Here is a 19,693-nt window from a genome sequence, read left to right as displayed (position 1 = left end):
TAATATTTTGTGGTTCTCAACATATGTCTTTCACCTCCTTGGTGAGGTTGATTCCTAAGTTGTTTTTTTTTTTTTGATGTGATTTTAAAAGGTATTGATTTTTTTACATTCTCTTTCTGATATTTCATTGTTAGTATAAAGAAATCCAACTGGTTTCTGTATGTTAATCTTGTATCCTGCTACCTTGCTGAATTTATTTATCAATTCTAGTAGTTTTTGTATGGAGTCTTTAGGGTTTTCTATATATAATATCATGTCATCTGCATATAATGACAATTTTACCTCTTCCCTACCAATTTGAATACCTTTTATTTCTTTTTCTTATCTGATTGCTGTGGCTAGGACTTCCAATACTATGTTGAAGAGAAGTGATGAGTGTGGGCATCCTTGTCTTGTTCCAGATTTTAGTGGGAAGGCTTTCAGCTTTTCACCATTGAGTATTATATTGGTTGTGGGTTTGTCATAAAAATATTTTATTATGTTGAGATATGTTCCTTCTATACCCACTTTCATAAGGGTTTTTATCATTAATGGATGTTGAATTTTATCAGATGCTTTTTCTGAATCTATTGAGATGATCATGTGGTTTTTATCTTTTCTTTGGTTGACGTGGTGTATCACATTGATTAATTTGCATATGTTGAATCATCCTTGTGACCCTGGGATGAATCCAACTAGGTCATGGTGTATGATCTTTTTTATGTGTTGTTGGATTTGGTTTGCTAATGTTTTGTTGAAAATTTTTGCATCTATAGTCATCAAAGATATTGGCCTGTAATTTTCTTTTTACTAAAAAACCAATGGGTCAACGATGAAATCAGGAAGAAATTTAAAAATGCCTTGAGGCAAATGACAATGAAAACACAACCAAACAAAATGTATGGGATGCAGTAAAAGCAGTTCTTAAAGGGAAGTTCCATAGCAGTACAGGTCTTCTTTAAGAAACAAGACAAATGTCAAATAAACAACCTAACCCACCACCTAAAAGGATTAGAAAAAGAAAAACAAACAAAACCTAAAGTTAGCAGAAGGAAGCAGATAATAAAAATCAGAGAGGAAATAAATAAAATAGAGATTAAAAACAATAGAAAAAAATCAGTATAACCAAGAGTTGCTTCTTTGAAAGGGTAAACAAAATTGACAAACCTCTGGCCAGGCTCACAAAGAAAAGAGAGAAGACCCAAATAAAGAAAATAAGAAATGAAAGGAGAAATCATAACTGATACCACAGAAATACAAAAATCCATAAGAGATTACTATGAACAATTATATGCCAACAATTTTGACAACCTAGAAGAAATGGACAACTTTCTAGAAACATACAGCTTGCCAAGACTGAGTCAAGAAGAAATAGATAACTTGAACAGACCAATCACTAGAAATGAAATAGAATCTGTAATAAAAAAAAAACAAAAACAAAAAACAGCTCCATTCAAACATAAGTCCAGGACCAGATGTCTTCACAGGTGAATTCTACCAAACATACAAAGAAGAACTTGTACTGATCCTTCTCAAACTCTTCCAAAAGATTGAAGAGGAAGGAACACTCCCAAAGACATTCTGTGAAGCCATCACCATCACTCTGATACCAAAACCAGACAAAGACACTACCAAAAAGAAAATTACAGGCCAATATCTTTGCAATTATTTTGTTAATATTATTTTTGGATTATTCATTGCTTGTATATAGTTATACAATTTTGTATATTGAAATTGTATCCTTTGACCTTGCCGTATTATTAGTTCTACTAGTAGTTTTATGAGTTCTTTAGGATTTTCACCATATTGGATTATGCTGTCTATAAATATAGATATTTTTACCTTTCCTCTTTCAATCTGAATGCCTTTTGCTTTGTTGCCTGACTGCAGTGACTTGAACCTCTAATACAGTGCTGAATAGCAGTGGCAAGAGTGGGCGTGTTTACATTGTTCTGAGTCTTAGGGAAAAAGCATTTAACCTTTCACTATTAAGAATGATATTAGCTTTAGGTTTTTTTGTAAGTGCCCTTTGTCAGGTTGCCCTCTATTCCTAGTTTATTGAAAGTTTTTATCATGGATTTTTGTCAAATGCTCATTCTGAGTCCCTTGAGATTATCATGTAGTTTTTTTTCTTTATTCTATTAATATATATAATATATTACCTTATTTTCAAATGTTAAACCACCTTGCCTTCCTGCGGTAAAGGCTGCTTAATCATGTTACATAACCCATTTCATAAAATGCTGGATTTATTTTGCTAATTTTTTAATGATTTTTACATCTATACTCATGAGAAATATTGGTCTGAATTTTTCTTTTCTTGTGATGTCTTTGTCTGGCTTTGGTAACAGAGTAATACTCCTGGCTTCATAGAACAAGTTGGAAAGCATTTCCTCCTCTATTTAATGGAAGAATTTGTGGAGGATTGGTTATTTCTTCTTTAAGTGTTTTTGCACCTTGGCTTTTCTTAGTGGGAAGACTTTTAACTAATAATTCTTTTTATTTTTAGTTGTTATAGGTCTAATCAGATTTTTAAATTTCTTCTTGAGTACTTTGTGTTAATGTGCGTTTTTATAGGAATTCATCCATTTCATCTAAGTTGTATAATTTGTTTGCATAAAGTTGTTCATAGTATTCCCTTGAAGTCCTTTTAATTTCTATAAGGTAAGTGTTGATATCCTTGTTTAACCTGTTTAATTCCAGATCTGTGTCTTTTCTACTTTTTTTCTTGGTCAGTATAACTAAAGATTTGCTAATTTTATTTGCTAAGTTTTGAGTTTCATCAATTTTCTCTATTTTTTTTCTATTCCATTGATTTCTGCCCTATTGTTTATGATTTTCTTTTTCTACTTACTTTGGATTTAGTTTGGCCTCCTTTTTTTCCTAGTTTCTTAAGGTATAAGCTTAACCTATTGATTTGATATTTTTCTTCTCTTTTAATATAGACATTTAAAGCTGTAAAGCAGTGCTTAGAGGTCAACCAATGATTAGTTGGAGGTTGTGTTTAAACACCTTGAGCTAATAAGACTTCCTCCTGGGCATAAGACCTTACATTCAGCCAGGTATGAGTGGATACCTCACATTCAGCCAGGATGAGTGTTATTTTTCAAAGACATTTTGAAAAATGTCTTTGAGTGGCATTGTTTCCAACTAGAAGTTTGCTGTCATTCTTATCTTAATATCTGTGTATATATAATGTACAATTTTCTCTGTTTTTAAGATTTTTCATCATGGATTCTCTACCACAGATTTTCTACTGTGGATTTCTCTCCATTAGGATTAGGATGTTTGTTTCCTATTTCTTGTGTTTGGGCTGTGTTGAGCGTCTTGGATCTGTGGACTTATTGTTTTTACAAAATTTGGAAAAAATTCAGTCATTAATTTTTCTAATATTTTTTCTGATTCCTCTCCTGTCTTCTTTGGGATCCCAAAAAATATGTAAAGTAGTCCAACTGAAGTTTTGTAACAGTTTGCTGATGCTCTATTTATTTTCCATTTTTTCCCTCTCCTTTCATTTTATATATATTGTTAGACCTTCAAATTCACTAATTGTATCTTCTTTGGTATCTAATACTGGTAAATTTATTCAGTGTATTTTTCATCTCTAGAAGTTTGATTTAACTCTTCTTTTTATTTTCCTTGTATCTATTCAACATGCTCAATCTTTCCTTTAGCTTCTTGAATATAGGGAATATAGTTAGGATAACTCTTTTAATGTCTTTGTCTATAAATTATATCATTTTGTGTCATTTCTTAGTCTATTTCTAATAACTGATTTTCCTCCTCATTACAGATTGTAACTTTCTGCTTCTTTGCATTCTTGCGAATTTTGTTTAGATTCTATACATTGTGAATTCTTTTTGGTTTCTGGAAATCTTGTATTCCTATAGATCATCTTAAGCTTTGTTCTGGGATACAGTTTAGTTACTTGGAAGTAGTATGATTTTATTGAGGGTTGCTTTAAACTTTGTTAAGCAGGACCAGATACACCTTCAGTCTATGGTTAATTTGCCCTCTGCTGAGGCTATACTCTTCTGAGTCCTCTCCAATTTCCTTTGAATTACAAGGTTTTCCACTCTGGTTGATGAGAACACAAAAATTTCCCATCCTTGTGTGAGTTCCTGGAATTGTTCCATCTTCTCATGTTGGGTGGTTCCTTTCCCAGCCTTGACTAATTGCTTCATATGTATGTGCTGGTCAGTACTTGGTTAAAGATTTGAGAACTCTGTAGATCTCCGGAGCTTCCTCTTTTTGAAACACCCTCCTTCATGGTACTCTGACCTGGGAACTCTATTTTCTGTAGTCTCCCTGAACCCCCAGCCCTATTTCCTCAAGAAGGGTAACCTGTGGGCTCTGACTAGGTTTCCCCTCCAAGTATTCAAGTATTCTGTGGCTTGGATACACTCTCAAGGTAGTAAGCTAGGAGCAGTTATAGGGTTCATTTGATTTGTTTTCTCTTTCTCAGGGATCATTATCCTGTTCTACCTGATGGCCCATGTCTGAAAATCATTGTCTCATGTATTTTGTCCAGTTTTTTAATTTGGTCAGTTGGGAAGATAAATCTGGTCCTTTTTGCTTCATTTGGGTAGTCAGAAGATCTGAAATTCATATTCACCCAGCAATCAGACTGATATTTTCCAAGGCAGAAAGCAGTCGATTTTACTTTTGTACTTGGAACCTTTCAATGTTTCTTATTGCTCTTTTCAGAAATAAAGCTCCACATGATTTTTGGCCCTTTTGTACCTTTTAAGCCTTAAGTCATAAGTTTTCTTTTACTGATTCTAATCTAGCTTTATTCCTCTTCTTTTCATTTCCCAAACATGCTGCAGACCTTGCATTTGTTATTATTCCATTCCCAGGGTGTGCTTACTCCTTTCCTCACATGTCTAACCATTCTGTACTTTTAGCTTATTTATCACTTCCTAATTAGGGACTTTCCTGACCAAACTACCTGAAACAGGACCTCCAACATGTTATTCCATCACGTGATTTTGTAGCACTTATAAAGGCACTATAATTATCTTTACCTGTTTATTTCTTTATTTCTTTTATTCATTGTACTTATTAATGGTTAATTATCTTATTTGTTTAATATATTTGTTCACTAGAATATAAGCTGTATTGTCTCCTTACCACATAATAGGCATACATTAAATATCTGTTGAATACTCTTTATTAGATAACAAATTTATCCCTATTTTGGTACATAATTTTCATGAATTTTATATTTATCTATAGGAAAAATTAAATTGTTAAAGAAACTGGATGGATTTGTCTTAATAAGACTTTTAGATTTTTAGCATCATTTCTCTCATTTGTACAAGTAACAATTCTTCCCAACATTTGGTCCCCAACTCAAATGCCACCTGCCTGATTTTTCTCAATCAAAAGAATTTCTTCTTTCTATGTACTATAGTAACAATTTACTGTAGGATAGCACTTTTCACTTTCTAATTTTTTCTTGCCTCTTCTAGACCATTTCTTGTGAGCAATGACTGTGCACTATACACTTCTGTATTGCCCACATCTTTTGAGTTAGTGATTATCCTGAGTCTGAATGCTTAAGATACCCTTTTAAAATGATGATTTACATTTTGTAGTATGCTTTCTAACTTACTAAGTGCTTTTAAATTTATTTTCTCATTTAGAGTAATAGAAATTTCTCTGGTGTTAATGGTGTATGTTATTGCATACTATAGGTTATGCCTTTTGGTAATAACAGAGTAGCATTTTTTTGCCCAAAATACCAATAAGACCCATATTGAGAAATAATGTAGGATCATGATCTGTGTGCATTCATGGACAAAACATCTCTCTCTCTCCTTAATACCAAACTGAAATATTTTATCTCTCTGTCCCCAACACATGGCACACTGCCTAGAACAGAGTAGGTGTACTTGCTCATTAAATATTTAATAAATTAATTATAAATAAAATTGGAACTCAATCAGAGTTTCAGCAGTCTATGTTTTTCTAAATTTCCTTGGTACCTCCAACCTCTGGAACAAAACCAACCCCAAGTAAATTTGTAAATAGTCAAAGGCAACAAAATTCATAATACCTTGATTTCTAATTACTTTCCATGATAACTTTGATTCTTTAATACAAGTTGGATATAACTTAGAATTATGATTTATAATAATTTATAATAATTATGCATTAGAAGGGAATTTGCAAGCTATCTTGTCTAACATTTTCATCTAATCCATCTTATCTCTTGGCTTTATTACTTACGTATGCATTTGTAGTTATATTGCTCTTCCTTGGGAACTTCAGAGATAGTTTGTTAGGTTGAGTTCCTTGTTAGGTTGAGAAGTATCTGATTTAATGTTCTCATAACAATTTTATTTGACATTTTAACACTAAGGGTAATTATTTTCTCTGAGCAGTCTTCACAGTATCTTTCTCTGGTTAAATGGAGTGGCATTTAGGTACAGTGTTTGCCTAGGTAATTCTCTAGACGTTATTATGGAAGACATACTATAGATTGGTCATATTTTGTTTTGTTAATAAAACAGTAAATTGAACCACATACTAGTTTTTCATGTTGCAGTACTAAACTAAGTGTAGATTATTTTTATACTCACTAAGGTATTAGAAGAGGATATTAGACAAATTTCCACCCAAAGCAGTGTTATTTATTTAAATTTTAAAAATGTAAACATGGTCTACTTAAATGTTAGCAGCTACTCAGTATGTTCTGTAAGAATTTAACTTCACGTGTTTCTAAATGAGAATGCTCTATGCTTTTCTTGCTAAATATGTTTTTATTTATCCTAAAGTCCAGAAAATAGAAATTTCCTTACTAGGAGACCTGCTATAGTTGTAGGTGAATATTGTGGAAGCATGGATGAAAGAAGACAGTCAGACTTCATTACTGAAAAAAATTCATTACAACATATTTGGGGAGAAAATAGAAAAAAGTTTTCTAATGAAGATATGAACCAGCAAACCCCAAGCCTTCTATCAGATAATTGTGACTCTTTTATTAGTGAAAATATGATCAACTTATTAAACATAGATCAACAGAAGATAAAGAAAACCTTTGACAAGTGTGGTTATGACAGTGCAGTCATTAGTTCTGATAAAAACCATTTCACTGATAGATGCTTTAGAAGTACTTTTACAGATCCAGAGTTGACTTCTAGTAATTCTACTTTTAATAAATCAAGTTTTCCAGAAAAGTGTCGACCAAACAAGAATTGTCAGAAAGAGTACACCAATAATGAAAGAAATAATTTTAGTACACCTTTTGAGAAGGATTGTTACCCAGCCAGCTCTGATAAAAAAGGTTGGTGTTATAGATGGAAAGTGTAATAATCTATTGGGGCCTTTTGTTTGTTTGTTTTCAGTTTTAATGAATATCCGTGTGTGTGTGTGTGTGTGTGTGTGTGTGTGTGTGTGTGTGTGTGTGTGTTTGGAGGAACATGAAATTAAAAATAGAATGACATTCTATTATATGACACTGTGGACCAGTGGCATCCCTCTATATGGGTCATGCTAATAAGTTTCAAATTAAAAAATAGAAATTGTCTATGCTAAAATTTTATTTCAGTGCATACTTTTATTTTTAAAGGAAAATTTGAAAGTGATTACGAAGAGAAGACATCCCAGAAAAAAACCCAGAAATATTCAGTGAACCATATGTAAGTTTTTAGGTAAATTTGGGGAATGCAAATTGGGACCTAATATAATGCATGTTTAAGGATTAAACTGATACAAAGTGAGGCAAGCATAATGCTGTCTGAGGGTGGGCAGACTGGCCTCAAAAATCAATTGTCAGACCTTGGTAATATCACCCTAGTTGAGAGTTTGGTCCTCATATTCACCAGTGCAAAAATATCTTCTTATCTGAATCATAGTGTTAGTTAGATTTGAGAAAACTAACTTATGTGTTCAGGAAATTTATTTACCCACCAGAATGTCAATTTATTAATTTACAATAAGAAATAGAAGGGTGACATATATAGGAATGCTTACTGGCATAATTTTCTTACTGAATATTTTCTACCTTTTGGCAGCTTGCCATGGGAAGGTTGCTTGGTTAATACAGAATCAGAACAAGGGAGTAATAGAATTCAAATGTTAATGTCATAAACAAGCATATCAACAATTTATGGGACTGACATTATAGGAAATTAAAGAAAACTTGTAGTTTCAGAATATGCCTAACTTTCTCAGTAATAATTATGATTTAATCAAATCTTTGTAATTGAAAATCATGAATTAGAATAGATTTTTATTTTGGAAGTACTTTCTTATGGAAATATGTAAAATATCTATTAATACAAAGAATTATTAGATGCCATTTTTATGGCATTGGCACAACAAATTAAAAAATAGATTCACCACTTATTTAATAAAATCAACAATTTAGGTTCTTTGTTGTCAAACCTCCAAATATTCAGAAACTTATGAATGAAAAACAGGATGTTAAAACTTGAATTTTAAAACATATTTTATGAAAATGATTTAGAACATGGCTTCCAAACCTGTGTGTGTGAAGATCCTCATCACTTGAGGGGTTTTATTTTCCTAATAAATTTATTTATTTATTTATTTTTGGCTGCATTGGGTCTTCATTGCTGCACGTGGGCTTTCTCTAGTTGCGGTGAGCAGGGGCTTCTCTTCATTGCGGTGCGCAGGCTTCTCATTGTGGTGGCTTCTCTTGTTGCAGTGCATGGGCTCTAGGCATGAGGGCTTCAGTAGTTGTGGCTTGTGGCTCTAAAGTGCAAGCTTAGTAGTTGTGGCACATGGGCTTAGTTACTCCGTGGCATGTGGGATATTCCTGGACCAGGGATAGAACCCATGTCCCCTGCATTGGCAGGTGGATTCTTAACCACTGCGCCACCAGAGAAGCCCAAGGGGTGATTTTAAAATACAAAATATCAAGTTTGACCTACACAAAATAAATAGGCTCCTTAAGATAGAGCTTATGAATTCTTATCTTTTAAAAAACTTCTCTTATAATTCTGATCTTTAACCAACTTTGGGAATCATAATTTAGAACAATAATTTTCAGAGGGAATAAAACACATGCTAATACTTTCTTATTTAAAACCCTTAGGGGTAATATCCCTTTGGAAGAATTGTGTTCTAAGCAATCATGGGACTTTGGAATTGGTGAGGTAAAGTACATCTTACATTATCTTTCCAATTAAGTAAGTTGTATTATCATGTCTTATTTTAGTATTTGAAATTTACTTTAAGGTTAGCTCTCTCTGAAAATTTTCTTTTTAGGGTAACTTATTTTTAATATATTTTTTTACTCTGGGGAAATTATAGCTTAGATTGAGAAATAAAATTAACAACATTTCAGAAACTGTAATGTGCCTTATTTTAGTCAAACCAATATAGATGCATTTAAAGTTCTTTCTATAAGTCCTATAAAATTTATTCCAAGATGAAATTTCTTTAGGTTTAATTGTGTTACAGGTGAAAATAGTTGTATATTTAAGAATACTAAAACATATATAAACATTGGTTACCTAAATTGTAATCCCTGCTCATAATAAGGGTGTATGATTCAGTCATTCAAAAAACAATACACATTTTTTTCAAGAGCGCATGGGACATTCTCTAGGATAGGACACGTACTAGGACACGAAACAATAAACAGTTAAGGAATAAGCACAAAGATGTAAAATATAACATAAAAAAACCCACAAAATGTAAGAGAAGGGAGTAAAAAATGTAGATATTTTAAAATGTGTTTGAAATTAAATCACTATCAGTTTAAAACAAGTACAGTAAGTCCCCTACATATGAACCTTCAAGTTGAGAACTTTCAAAGATGCGAATATGCATTCACGTGTCCAATCACATAAATTAGTTCATGTGTCTGGCATGCATTGTCACATGCATGCGTCTTCTAAAAGTGGTTGTGCTATTGTGTACTTTACTCTACAGTACTGTATAGAGTATAGTAGTACAGTGTCTTTATTTCAAGCCCAGGATGTCTGGAAGCAAGCGTAAAAGCAGTGGTGATGTAGCTGGTACTGCTAAGAAGCACCAAGCAATAACAATTGAATTGGAAGCCCAAAGAAAGGATGAAGAGAGAAAAGAGGAAGAAGAAGTAACTGAAGAACTAAAGAGATTCACAATGCAGGGAATTTGGTAAGGGGACTTTCTTTATTTGAGGAGGCACTGTTAGTTTTTGAGGCACAGGACCCGAACTTAGTACATGAAAGTTGCAGCAGCCATTCAGAATGCAATCCAGTGCTACTGTGTCATCTATGATGAGAATAAAAGGGCTACTACCCCCCAGACATCACTGGATCTTTTGTTCAAGAGGGTAGATAGAATTGAATCCAGCAAGGAACCAGAACTTTTGTCATCAACGTCAGGCAAGTATAAAATTGCAGCTTGCCCTCCATCTCTCATTGCTGATGATCCTTCAGCTCTACCATCTCCCACCTCCTCTCCCTCCTCCAGTCAGTAATTCTTCTTGCCTGTTGACTCAATGCCAGCCCCTGTATGCCAGCTGTTGTACTGTACTACTGTACTTTTCAAGGTACTGTACTGTAAGATTAAAAATGTTTTCTTTACTTTTGTGTTTGTTGGCTTTTTATGTATTATTTCTGTGAAAAGTATTATAAACCTATTACAGTACAGTACTATATAGCTGATTGTGTTAGTTGGGTACCCAGGCTAACTTTGTTGGACTTACAAAGAAATTGGACTTATGAACGCGGTCTCAGAACAGAACTCATTCGTATGTAGGGGACTTACTGTAGATATAATTATGGGTCAACATATGTGATCCTCATGGAAACCACAAGTCAAAAGCCTATAATAGCTACACAAAAAGCAAATAGCAAGGAAACCAAGGAATTACTAAAGAAACTCATGAAACCACAATGGTAGAAACAAAAAGAAAAAATGAACAGAGAAGAACTACAGAAACAACTGGAAAACAAGTGATAAAGTGGCAATAAGTACATACCTATCAATAATTACTTTAAATGTCAGTGTTCGATCAAAAGACATAGGGTGGCTGATTGGGTAAAAACCAAGACCCTCAGTATGCTGCTTACAGGAGACTCACTTTAGGGCAAAAGACACATACAGAGTAAAAGTGAGGGGATGGAAAATGATATTTCATGCAAATGGAAACAACAAGAAAGTGGGAGTAGCAATACTCATATCAGACAAAAGAGACTTCCCAACAAAGGATATAACAAAAGACAAAGAAGGGTATTATATAATGGTAAAGGGATCAAACAAGAAGAGAATATTATACTTGTTAACATATTTGCACCCAAAACAGGAGCACCTAAATATATAAATCAAATACTAACACTTAAAGGAAGAAAGGGACAATAATACAATAATAGTAGGGGACTTTAACACCTAACTGACATCAATGGACAGATTATCCATACAGAAAATCAATAAAGGAATAGTGGTCTTAAGGACACACTAGACCAGTTAAACTTAGTAGATATCTATAGGACAATACATCCAAAAACAACAGAATACACATTCCTTTCAATTGAACATAGAACATTCTCCAGGATAAATCACATACTAGACCACAAAACAAGCCTCAACAAATTTAAGAGGGTAGAAATTGCATCAAGCATTTTTTTCAGAACACAACTGTATGAAACTAGAAGTCAACTACAGAAAGAAAAATAGGAAAAGAACAAACACGTGAAGACTAAATGACATGCTACTGAAAAGCAAATGGATCAACAATGAAATCAAAGAGGAAATCAGAAAGTACCTTGAGACAAATAAAAATGGAAACAAAACTTTTCAAAATACATGGGATGTTGCAAAGTCAGTTCTAAGAAGGAAGTTTATAGCGATATAGGACTTCCTCAGGAAACAAGAAAAATCTCAAACAGCCTACCACCTAAAAGAATTAGAAAAAGAAAAACAGAGATCAAAGTCAGCAGAAGGAAGGAAATAATAAAGATCAGAGAGAAAATAGAGATAAAAAAATGGAAAAGATCAATTAAACTAAGAGCTGTTTTTCTGAAAAGATAAACAAAATTGATAAACATTTAGCTGGGTTCACCAAGAAGGAAAGAGAGAAGACTGAAATAAAATAAGAAATGAAACAGGAGAAATAAAAACTGATACAACAGAGATACAAAGAAATTATAAGAGAATTCTCTGAGCAGTTATATACCAACAAATTGGACAACCTCGAAGAAAGGACAAATTTCTAGAAACATACAGCCTGCCAAGACTGAGTCCAGAAGAAACAACTTTAACAGACCAATCACTAGGAGTGAAATAAAATCTGTAACTTGAAAAACTCCCTACAAAGAAAAGTCCAGGGCAAGATGGCTTCACAGGGGAATTTTACCAAACATATAAAGAAGAACTAATACCTATCCTTCTCAAAGTATTCCAAAAAATGGAAGAGTAGGTAACACTCCCAAATTCATTCTACAAGGCCACCATTACACTGATACCAAAACCAGACAAAGACAGTACAAAAAAGAAAATTACAGGCCAAATATTTTTGATGAATATAGATGGCAAAATCCTCAACACAATATTAGCAAGCCAAATCCAACAATATATAAACAGGATCATACATCATAATCAAGTTGGATTCATTCCAGGGTCAAAAGGATGGTTCAACATTTGCAAATCAACCAATGTGGTATATCACATTAGCAAAAGGAAAGATAAAAATCACATGATCTTCTCAATATATGCAGAAAAAGCATTTGATAAAAGTCAACATCCATTCATGGTAAAAACTCTCATCAAAGTGGGTATAGAGGGAAAATATTTCAACATAATAAAGCCTATTTGTGACAAACCTATGGCCAATGTCATACTCAATGGTGAAAAACTGAAAGCCATCTCACTAAATTCAGGAACAAGATAGGGATGTTCACTCTTGTTGCCTTGATTTACCATAGTACTGGAAGCTCTAGCCACAGAAGTCAGACAAGAAAAAGAAATGAAAGTTATCCAAATTGGAAGGAAAGAGGTAAAATGGTCATTAGTTGCAGATGACATGATACTTTATATAGAGAACCCTAAAGTCTCACACAAAAACTACTGGAACTAATAAATGAATGCAGCAAGGTGGCAGGATACAAGAGAAAGTTTTTAAAAATCCCATTTAAAAATCACACCAAAAAGAATAAAATACCTCGGAATAAACTTAAGAAGATGAGAGACCTATACTCTGAAAGCTATAAAACGTTGATGAAGGAAATTGAACATGATACAAAGAAATGTAAAGATATCACATTTGTGGCTTTGAAGAATTAATATTGTTAAAATGACCATACCACCCAAAGCAATCTACAGATTTCATGTAATCCCTATCAAACACTCATAACATTTCTCACAGGACTAGACCAAATAATCCTAAAATTTATATGGAACCACAGAAGACCCTGAGTTGCCAAAGCAATCTTGAGAAGAAGAACAAAGCCAGAGGAATTACCCTCTCAGACTTCAGAGAATACAACAAAACTGAAGTATTCAAAACAGCATAGTACTGGCACAAAAACAGACACATAGATAAATGGAATAGAATAGAGAGCCCAGAAAGAAACCCACAGAACTATGGTAAATTCATCTATGACAGAAGAGGCAAGAATATACAATGGAGAAAAGAGAGTCTCTTCAACAAGTGGTGCTGGCCCAACTAGACAGCTACACATAAAATAATGAGATTAGAATATTTCTTCACACCATATTCAAAAATAAACTCAAAATGTTTAAGACCTAAATGTAAGACATGAAACAATAAAACTCCTGGAAGAGAACATAGGCAGAACACCCTTTGACATAAATTTTAGCAATATTTTGGGAGGTCTGTCTCCTAAGGCAAAAGAAATAAAATCAACAATAAATAAATGGGACCTAATTAAATTTAAAAGCTTTTCCACAGCAAATAAAACCATTGGCAAAACGAAAAGCCAACCAGCAGAATGGGAGAATATATTTAGAAATGATGCAATCAACAAGGGATTAATATCAAAAAATATGTAAACAGCTCATACAACTCAATATCAAAAAAAACCAAATAACCAATCAAAAAATGATCAAAGACCTGAACAGACTTTTTTTCCAAAGAAGACATACAGATGGCCAACAGGCCCATGAAAAGATGCTCAACATCAGTAATTATTAGAGAAATGCAAATCAAAACAGCAATGAGATATCACCTCACACCTGTCAGAATGGCTATCATCAAAAAGTCTACAAATAACAAATGTTGGAGAGGATGTGGAGAAAAGGGGACACTTGTACACTGTTGGTGAGAATGTAAATTGGTGCAGCCACTATGGAAAACAGTATGGAAGTTCCTTAAAAAACTAAAAGTAGAGTTAACATATGATCCAGCAATCCCACTTTAGTATATATATCAGGAGAAAAAGAAAACACTAATTTCCAAAGTTACATGTGCCCCAAAATTTATAGCAGCACTATTTGTACTAGCCAAAACATGGAAGCAACCCTAGTGTCCATCAACAAAGTAATGAATAAAGAAGATGTGGGATGGATATATATATATATATATATATATATATATATATATATATATATATATATACACACACACACACACACACACACAGAGTGGAATATTACTTAGCCATTTGCAGCAATGTTGATGGCCTTATGGCCCTAGAGGATATTATGCTTACTGAAATAAGTCAGGCAGAGAAAGAAAAATAGTGTATGATATCATTTATGTGTAGAATCTAAAACATAATACATATGAATGCATATGCAAAACAGAAATTGACTCACAGATATAGAAAACAAACTTATGGTTACCAGTGGGGATAGGAAAGCAGGGAGGAACAAATTAGGGCTGTGGGGTTAAGAGATACAAACGACTAAGTATAAAATAGATAAGCAACAAGGATGTATTGTATAGCACAGGTAATTAGCACCATTATCTTGTAATAACTTAAAGCGGAGTATAATCTGCAAAAATACTGAATTACTATGCTGTACACCTAAACTAAATAATATTGTAAATCAACTATAGTTCCATTAAAAATTGCTTTCCAAGATTCTGTTAGATTTCAGTAATTAATACAGTAAATAAAATCAGAATAAACAAAACTGAATTATGTATTAATAATTTTCCTTTTGTTTGCTAATCAGTGAAAATAAATATTGTTTACCATCAAAAAAGAGAGAGAATGAGCTGCTAGAGAGATTTGGGAGTTCTCAAAGAATGGTGTCATAGGAAAGAAAAATGGGAGAGATTTTCAAGGAAGGGAATGTGGTCAATAATATTAGATGCTAGCCTGTTACTCCTTTAAATAACTCATATTTCCTAAATAAGAATAATATAGATATATCCTCTTAAAGAACGAATCATGAGCAGGTTAGAATCCTTAAAAAACAATCTCTACATCTATGGCAGCTTGAATGTGTCTAGAGCAAGTCAGAAAAGAAAATAAGCTCACTGGTGGAACCTGAAGGGTATCAGGTGCTATGAGTTCTTTAGGTGGAGCAGGCATCAGCTTTTAATTTGTGATGCCTAGACAGGGCTAAAGGCATAGTGGAACCCTGGCTAAAATCTTAAATTTTACAAGAGAGACCAAGGCAGGAGTCACAATAAGAGAGGAAGAAAGGGATTGGAGCAGTAGAGGAGCTGAGCTATACCTGCCTACTGGTTGGGAAACTTCGGGACAGGTAATTCCTACTGAGGCAGAATTAATGAAGAGATAGCAAACAAGCAAACCAAAACCAAAAATCAAACCAAACAAAAACTCCTCTTGCTTGGCAGATAGTAGGGTATGGGTAATTAGGGGTGTTCCAAGATCCTTTTGTTGGATGTGGAATGGAATAGGAAAGAAGAACATCTTGGAGGATATAATAATTTTTTTTTCCAGCTTTCCCAATGAGTTTTATTTGGGCAGACCTGGGGACAGGGAGGGCCTGCATCTAAACGAAGGTGTTGGGCCTCTTAGTGGTGAGGTGTCTCTTGTGCTGGCAACAGAGAACCTGGTAGGGCAGTGGGAACTTGATCTTGGAGTCGTGGAACTGCTTGACTGCTGGTCGATAGCACTTGCTGGCTGCGATCTCTTCTGCTTTTGTGATTTGGATCGAGTGGGCCCAGGCGCGGTGCCAGGCGCCCGTGTCTCGGTAGCACTGGGTGACCGCACTGGCTGTGGTCAGGTCCCGGTACTCTCAGTGCTGTGGAAGTCATAGCGCAGCCAGAAGCCAAAGTTCTTCACCCACAGGGGAGATTTCTCCAGCACCTGTCTACAATAGACAATTTCCCCTGAATACTCTCTCATCTTCTTCAGCTGAGACACAAAGTACCAGAAGCAGGACTTGGCAACATGATTAGGTGCAAAGATTTGCATGCAGTAGAGGGGAGACATGCCGCATTTGGGGGTCAGCAGGCAACGCCCCACCACCTTGTACTCTGGAAGTGTGCCCGAGGCCTTCATGGTGCTCTATCCGTGCTTGCTGCCACCCTCGAAAAGGAAACTACTTTATTATTTTTAATGGAGGTATAATTGACATATAACAGTTATTTAAAGTTTACAACATAGTGATTTGATATGTGTACCCACTGTGAAAAGATCGCCACAGTAAGTCTAGTTAACATGGATCACCACACAGTTACAAATTCTTTTTCTTTGGATGAGAAATTTTAAGATATACTCTCTAGAAACTTTCAAATATAAAATACGGTATTATTAACTATAGTTGCCATCCTGTACATTACATCCCCAGGACTTATTTATTTTATAATTGGAAGTTTCTACATTTTTACCACCTCCCCTAATTTTGCCCATACCCCACCCCCCAACTCTAGCAACCACTAATCTATTCTATTTATGAATTTTTTTTCAGATTACATGTATAAGTGAGATCATATGGTATTTTTCTTTCTCTGCCTGACTTATTTCACTTAGCATGATGCCCTCAAGGTCCATCCATGTTGTTGCAGTTGGCAGGATTTCCTTACTTTTTATGGCTGAATAGTATTCCATTGTGTGTGTGTGTGTGTGTGTATATATATATATATATATATATACACCACATCTTCTTTATTCATCCATTGATGGACACGTAGGTTGTTTCCATGTCTTGGCTATCGTAAGTAATGCTTCAGTGAACATGGTGGTGAGGATAATCTTTTTGAGTTAGTGTCTTCTTTTCCTTGGAAAAATACCAGAAGTGGAATTGCTGGATCATATGGTAGTTCTATTTTTAATTTTTTCTTCCAGTTTTATTGAGATATAATTGACATACAGCATGTATGAGTTTAAGGTATACATCATAATGATTTGACTTACATACATCATGAAATGATTAGCACAATAAGTACAGTGAACATCAATCATCTCATATAGATACAAAATTAAAGAAATAGAAAAAAATTCCTTGTGATGAGAAATCAGGATTTACCCTATTTTTAATTTTTTTGAGGAAACCCCATTCTATTTTTCGATAGCAGCTGAACAATTTACATTCCCACCAACAGTGCACCCGGGTTCCCTTTTCTCCACATCCTTGCCAAGGCTTGTTTTTGCTTATGTTTTTGATGCTAGCTATTCTCACAGATGTGGTTTTGATTTGAATTTCCTTGATGATTCATTTTGTTAAGCATCTTTTTCTGTACCTGTTGGTTGCCTGTAGATCTTCTTTGGAAAAATGTCTGTTCAGGTTGTCTGCCCATTTTTTAGTGGGATTGTTGTTTTTTCACTTTGAGTTACATGAGTTATTTATATATTTTGGTTATTAACCCCTTATCAGATATATGATTTACAAATATTTTCTTCCATTCAGTAGGTTAGCTTTTCAATTTTTTGATGGCTTCCTCTTCTGTGAAAAGCTTTTCAGTTCGATGTAGTCCCACTTGTTTATATTTGCTTTAGTTGCCTTTGCTTTTGGTGTCAAATTCAAAAAATCATTGCCAAGATGTATGTCAAAGATTTTGCCACTTGTGTATTTTTCTAATATTTTGGTTTCAGGTCTTATATTCAAGTCTTTAATCCATTTTGAGTTAATTTTTATTTATGATATAAGATAGGGGTCCATTTTTCATTCTTTTGTGTGTGGCTGTTCAGTTTTCCCAGCACCATTTATTGAAAAGACTGTCCTTTCTCCATTGTATATTCCTGGCTCCTTTGTCATAAATTAATTGACCAAATATGTATGGGTTTATTTCTGGGCTTTCTTTTCTGTTCCATTGGTCTATGTGTCTGTTTTTATGTCAATGTCATACTGTTTTGATTACTATATCTTTAATATTGAGATTATGAAATATGATGCCTCCAGCTCTGTTCTTTTTTCTCAATATTGTCTTCGCCATTTGGGTTTTGTTGTGGTTCCATACCAATTTTATGATTGTTTTTCTATTTCTGTGAAAAATATCATTGGAATTTTCACAGGGATTGCACTGAATATGCAGATGACTCTGACTAGAATGGGCATTTTAACAATATTAATTATTCCAATCCATTATCATGGACTATCTTCCCATTTATTTGTGTCTTCAGTTTCCTTTATTAATGTCCTATAGTTTATAGTGTACAGGTATTTCACCTCTTTGGTTAAGCTTATTTCTAGGTATTTTATTCTTTTTGATACAATTGTAAATAAGGTTGTCTCCTTAATTTCTTATTCTGATAGTTCATTATTAGTGTATAGAAATGCAACTTATTTTTGTATATGGTTATGTATCCTTTACCCAAATTTATTTATTGTACAGTGTTTTTGGCAGCAGTGGAATCTTTAGCATTTTCTATATATAATATTACGTTATAAGCAGATAAAGATAATTTTAATTGTTCCTTTCAGTTTTGAATGCTTTTTCTTTCTTTTTCTTTTCTTTTTCTTGTCCATTGGCTCTAACAAATATTACCAATATTATGTTGAATAAAAGTGGTGAGAGTGGGCATCTTTCTCTTGTTCCTGATCTTGGAGAAAAAACTTTCAGCTTTTCATCATTGAATGTGATATTAGCTGTAAGCTTGTCATACATGGCCTTTATTATGTTGAGGTACACTGTCTTTATACCCTTTTGTTACAGATTTTTAGACATAGATGGATGTGAATTTTTGCAAATGCTTTTTCTGCATTCATATCAATGATTATATGATTTTTACCCTTCATTTTGTTAATATGGTATATCTCGTTGACTGATGTGTGTTATGTTGAACCATCCTTATCCTTGGAATAAATCCTACTTGATCATGCTGTATGATTCGTTTAATGTATTGTTGAATTCAGTTTGTTAATATTTTGTTGAGGATTTTTGAATCTATGTTCATCAGGGTTATTGGCCTGTAATTTTCTTTTCTTGTTGTGTTCTTGTCTGGTTTTTCTATCAAGGTAATGCTGGTTTTATAAAAGGAGTTTTGAAGTGTTTCTTCATCTTCTGTTTTTTGGAAGAGTTTGAGAAGGATTTATATTAACTTTCTTTAAATATTTGGTAGAATTCATCAGTGAAGTCATTGGTCCTAGACTTGTTTGTTGGGAAGTATTTGATTACTGATTTGATCTTCTTACTAATTATCAGTCTGTTCATATTTTCTATTTCTTCATGGATTAGTCTTGTAGGTTGTAGTTTCTAGGAATTTTCCATAAATTCTAGGTTGTCCACTTTATTGGTGTTCAGAGTACTGTCTTATGATCACTTGTATTTCTGTGGTGTCAGTTGTAGTGTCTCCTCTTTCATTTATGATTTTATTATTTGAGTCCTCTCTTTTCTTGTTGCTGTTGGGTCTAAATAAGTTTGTTAATTTTG

General features: G+C 33.7%; 1 protein-coding gene and 1 pseudogene across 1 annotated transcript in view; one reads left to right on the top strand and one right to left on the bottom strand.

Annotated features, from left to right (window-relative positions):
- C11H12orf40 (chromosome 11 C12orf40 homolog) overlaps positions 1-19,693 on the top strand; it is a 64,210-nt gene that overhangs the window by 16,742 nt on the left and 27,775 nt on the right. Inside the window, 3 exon segments of the mRNA XM_007166911.3 lie at positions 6,762-7,270; positions 7,556-7,625; positions 9,047-9,107. Of these exon segments, the coding sequence (XP_007166973.2) occupies positions 6,762-7,270; positions 7,556-7,625; positions 9,047-9,107 (640 nt within the window).
- On the bottom strand, positions 15,871-16,382 carry LOC102997150 (60S ribosomal protein L18a-like; annotated as a pseudogene).

Source organism: Balaenoptera acutorostrata, chromosome 11 (genome assembly GCF_949987535.1).
Source record: "Balaenoptera acutorostrata chromosome 11, mBalAcu1.1, whole genome shotgun sequence".
NCBI classification, from domain to species: domain Eukaryota; kingdom Metazoa; phylum Chordata; class Mammalia; order Artiodactyla; family Balaenopteridae; genus Balaenoptera; species Balaenoptera acutorostrata.
The sequence above is the reverse complement of the archived record's forward strand: the minus strand, read 5'-3'. Positions and strand labels throughout refer to the sequence as shown.